The sequence below is a fragment of the Lipotes vexillifer genome, unplaced genomic scaffold (genome assembly GCF_000442215.2).
Source record: "Lipotes vexillifer unplaced genomic scaffold, Lipotes_vexillifer_v1.1 scaffold822, whole genome shotgun sequence".
Lineage (NCBI taxonomy): Eukaryota > Metazoa > Chordata > Mammalia > Artiodactyla > Lipotidae > Lipotes > Lipotes vexillifer.
The window spans coordinates 3,022,768-3,027,474 of NW_006770496.1; the positions used below are offsets into that span (position 1 = coordinate 3,022,768).

The following is a 4,707-nucleotide window of genomic DNA, read 5'->3' on the forward strand; positions in this document are numbered from 1 at the left end:
GCCATGGCTCACGGGCCCAGCCACTCCGCGGCATGTGGGATCTTCCCGGACCGGGGCACGAACCCGTGTCCCCTGCATCGGCAGGCAGACTCTCAACCACTGCGCCACCAGGGAAGCCCTCAACACACTTTTTAAAAATCCCTTTTTTGTCAGTTGGTGGTTAATTTGGTGTTGGTCTTTAGGCCACAGCTATTCTTGGAGATGTATACTGTATAAGCTAACCTGTTACCAACTTCCATTTTTGGCAAAGAAATCATTTGGCTAAACTCTAGCTGGGGGCTTCCCAGGTGGCGCAGTGGTTAAGAATCCACCTGCCAATGCAGGGGACAGGGGTTCAAGCCCTGGTCTGGGAAGATCCCATGCCGTGGAGTAACTAAGCCTGTGCACCACAACTACTGAGCCTGCGCTCTAGAGCAGGCGAGCCACAACTACTGAGCCTGTGTACCACAACTACTGAAGGCCACATGCAACAACTACTGAAGCCTGCGTGCCTATAGCCCGTGCTCCGCAACAAGAGAAGCCACCGCAATGAGAAGCCCATGTACCACAACAAAGAGTAGCCCATTCACCGCAACCAGAGAAAGCCTGTGCACAGCAACGAAGACCCAATGCAGCCAAAAAAAATAATTATTTTTTTAAAAAACCTCTTATCCGGTGTTTTTCTCACTTAATGGCAGCAGGTTGAACTGGCAAATACCAAAATAATTTTTGTTTTGTTTAAAGTTAACAACACTCTTTAGTTTTTAGACTATATTGCAAGAGAAAGACCATCTACAAAGACAATGCACCAATTTATTTGGGGGCTTAAATTCCCTAGTGGCCCTTGATGTGTCCTTCATAGGTTTTCCATAATTTTCAGTCTTAAAGCAACAAGAATCTCAAAGTGGCCATTATCCATACTACCCATATTGTCATATACTCTATGCACTTACTAGGTTTATTAGTGAACATTGAGTCTTTTTTATGACTAGTGATATTCTGAACTTTGGGCCAGTATTTTATCAGATGTTCAATCAGTGCAGTTCGTATCAGGTGAGTATTTGTTTTGTATTCATTAGCTGATGAAGTCACAGGATTGCAGCTGTTTGTAGTAAATTCACCAGTCATTTTTTCACATCATTAAATTCCATATTCCTATGGTCAGGTTTTATAGCTCCTTGTTCACCTTTGACCCTAATTTTGTAGAATTTCAGGGAATTGTCCTTATCCTGTCCAGTTAGGTTTCTTGTATTTATGTCTGAGGTCATGTTTCTGAGGCATCTACAATGAAATAAACGTACATGTTTTGAATGTTATCTTTCCCTGAAGTGGTGGTATTTTTTTAAAATATTTTTTAAATTAATTAATTAATTAATTAATTTATTGGGCTGTGTCGGGTCTTAATTGCGATGGGCGGGCTCTTCGTTGTAGTGCTCGGGCTTCTCTCTAGTTTTCTAGAACACTAGAAACGTGTGGCCTGAGGGTTTTCTCTTCTCTAGTTGTGGCGCACGGGCTCTGTAGTTTGTGGCACGCGGGCTCTCTAGTTGAGACGCGTGAGTGAGCTCAGTAGTTGTGGCATGTGGGCTTAGTTGCCCTGCGGAATGTGGGATCTTAGTTAGCTCCCCGACCAGGGATAGAAACTGCGGCCCCTGCATTGGAAGGCAGATTCTTTACTGAAGTGCTGGTCTTTTGGCTGATAAAATGGTTTTACTGACTGGTAAATCATCTTTAAGACTCCTCTCCTTCTCTGAGTCCTTAACTTTTTAGTTTACTCAGGATGTGTCACTCTCTAATCTAGGGAAAGTGTGGAGAGCCTGATTCAAAAGCATTCCTATGCCCGCTCACCCATCCGTACCTATGGAGGAGAAGAGGATGTGCTGGGGGATGAGGTTCAGACAACACAAAATCGAGGTAAGACCGCTTCTGGGCTATGCAACTGCTGGACAGGGAGGTGATGAGACTTCTAGCCCTCAGGGAAGAGACTGCCCCAGAGTATTTCAGAAGCCTCTTCAGGAAGGGACAGCCTGAGGCTGATCATTATTTTGCCTTTGCATCTTAAGTGATTATGCTGCCTAAAGCCTTCCTGTAGTTTGTTTTCTAGTAAAAGGACATTGAGCCTCTGAGTCAGGGCCCAGGAGTTATTTGTCTGTGATCTACTACCAAAGAGCTATTTGGACTTCGGGGGTGGCCCCTTAGTCTTTCTCAACCTCAGTTTTACAATCTGAAAATCAGGGAATGTATCTGTTTTACTTATATCAGGAATATCTTATTAGGATCAATGACTAGAATGGAAAACACTTTTAAAAAGAAGATTCTCCTAGTGAACACATTGTGTAGAGGCGGTGGCCCAGGTGGTGAGAGTAGGGGAGTACTAAAAAGTTCCTTTGCTGCAGATGTTCAAAGAGGAGCCCTCTGCATCTGGGAGGCCAGAGAAAAGAAACCAGAGGGGGTGCCCAGGCACAGGGATGTTCACATGGGGAGAGTCCTCTGTCATATTTTTATGTCCATGATATGGAATGCATAAACAGTCAGAACATAGTATATCTCATAGCTAAATCCAGATGAGCTACTAGTAATTATACAACTGGAAAATTCAGTGTCAAATTTTGTTTAAACGTCTTGCAACTTGTCAAATATCTAATAAAAAATTATGGACGCTAAGCTGTCATTCCTGATAGTTTGTAATGATGTATATTACCATTATTACTTAGTATATTATTATATACTAAATATATGATACAGTATACATATATACTTTATTTTGTATTCTGACAATTTGTTCTTTTCTATTGATGTGGCTTCTCATCTTGCTCAGTACTATGCTATTTTCATAAATGCATTATTTTGTTTTTATAACATGATAACATTTTTATATCTGGTAGGGAAAATCTATCCTTATTATAAGTTTAAAAAATTTAAAATTCTGTCATTATTTGTCCTGATAATTTTGAGAATCGAGTTGAAGAGGGAAAAAACATTGGCATTTCATTGGCTTTACACTCAACCAATAAATTAATTTGGGAATAAATGACTTTTAAAAAATTTTTATTTTTCATCCAAGAATATGGCATGTGTCTCCAATTATTAATATCTTTCCTTACATCTCTATTTCAATAGAGTCGTGTGAAAAACTTCAAATAAGTATCATGCATTTCTTTTTAGAGTAATTTCTAAGTATTTATGCTTTATTTTTGACAGTGCTTATTGTTTCCACATAACTCAGCTATGCTGAATAGAGCTGGCATATTAAATTGTGTTTGGATTTTGTGTATCTGTCTTAAATGTAATCAACATAGTAAATGTTCTCATTATTTCCAAAATAAAAGAGTTACAGAAGCTAAAGAAAAAAAAAGAAAAACAGTCTTGTGGGTTTTCATAGTGGCTTTGGAAACCAGGTAGCTTTGTTGAGGCTTGTCTGTCCAGCCTTACTTATAGGGATGCTACAGAGGTTAGGATGGATATCAGCTATTTGGAAGTCCTTTAAAGGGAATCAGGTCATTACCTTCAGGCAGGTTGCTAGTGTTTTGGCCACTCTCAGGGAGTATGCGGGCCATCTATTAAGTCAGTAAATTCTCTTTTCCATATGTGGTATAAATGATATATTCTTGTGTGGAAAGTTAGATATGCCTCATGATTGACCTGTCTCTCTTTTAAATTATAGATATATTACATAATTTTAAAAATAAAATTAACTCTTACAGATAATGTAATTCTATTTTTTTAACATGTTTATTGCAGTATAATTGCTTTACAATGTTGTGTTAGTTTCTGCTGTATAACAAAGTGAATCAGCTTTACATATACATATATCCCCATATCTCCTCCCTCTTGTGTCTCCCTCCCACCCTCCCTATCCCACCTCTCTAGGTGGTCACAAAGCATAAGCTGATCTCCCTGTGCTATGCGGCTACTTCCCACTAGCTATCTATTTTACATTTGGTAGTGTATATAGGTCCGTGCCACTCTCTCAGTTCGTCCCAACTTACCCTTCCCCCTTCCCGTGTCCTCAAGTCCATTCTCTACGTCTGCGTCTTTATTCCTGTCCTGCCCCTAGGTTCTTCAGAACCTTTTTTTTTTTTTAAGATTCCATATATATGTGTTAGCATACGGTATTTGTTCATATAATGTAATTCTTGATTTGCACACTGGAGTAGAGTTTCCAGTCTAATGAGACTTTTTTTTCCTTTCAGGATCAGCCTTTACAACATCTGATAATTTGTCTCTCAGTTCCTGGGTATCATCTTCATCCAGTTTTCCTGGATTTCAGCACCCACAGTCCCTGACTGCTCTTGGCACCAGCACAGCATCCATAGCTACACCCATTCCTCACCCTATACAGGGCTCTCTGCCACCATATAGCCGACTTGGGATGCCTCTAACCCCATCGGCCATTGCCAGCTCCATGCAAGGGAGTGGCCCGACATTCCCCTCATTCCACATGCCCCGGTATCATCACTACTTTCAGCAGGGGCCCTATGCTGCTATCCAAGGACTGCGCCATTCCTCTGCTGTGATGACGCCATTTGTATGACTCTTCTAAAAATAGGAGAATCCAGATCCAGAATGTGCAAATGGGTATGGAAATATAAGACAGGGTTGGGTGGGTGGGATGTGGGGTGTTGGAGCCAGGGCTCTCCAGGAGACATGGGACCTATTAAAGAGGAGAGCTGGACTCACAGTAAAACCTACCACTGAGGGAAAGCACCATGGACCAGGATTCATCTGTAG

The 4,707-nt window shown here is 41.0% G+C and overlaps 1 protein-coding gene across 1 annotated transcript in view; it reads left to right on the top strand.

Moving 5' to 3' along the window:
* TBX20 (T-box transcription factor 20) overlaps window positions 1–4,707 on the top strand; it is a 54,606-nt gene extending 49,899 nt beyond the window's left edge. The window contains exons 7-8 of the mRNA XM_007446122.1: window positions 1,778–1,890; window positions 4,170–4,707. Coding sequence (XP_007446184.1) covers window positions 1,778–1,890; window positions 4,170–4,510 — 454 coding nt within the window. The 3' untranslated portion in view covers window positions 4,511–4,707. The remainder of the gene's footprint in view (window positions 1–1,777; window positions 1,891–4,169) is intronic.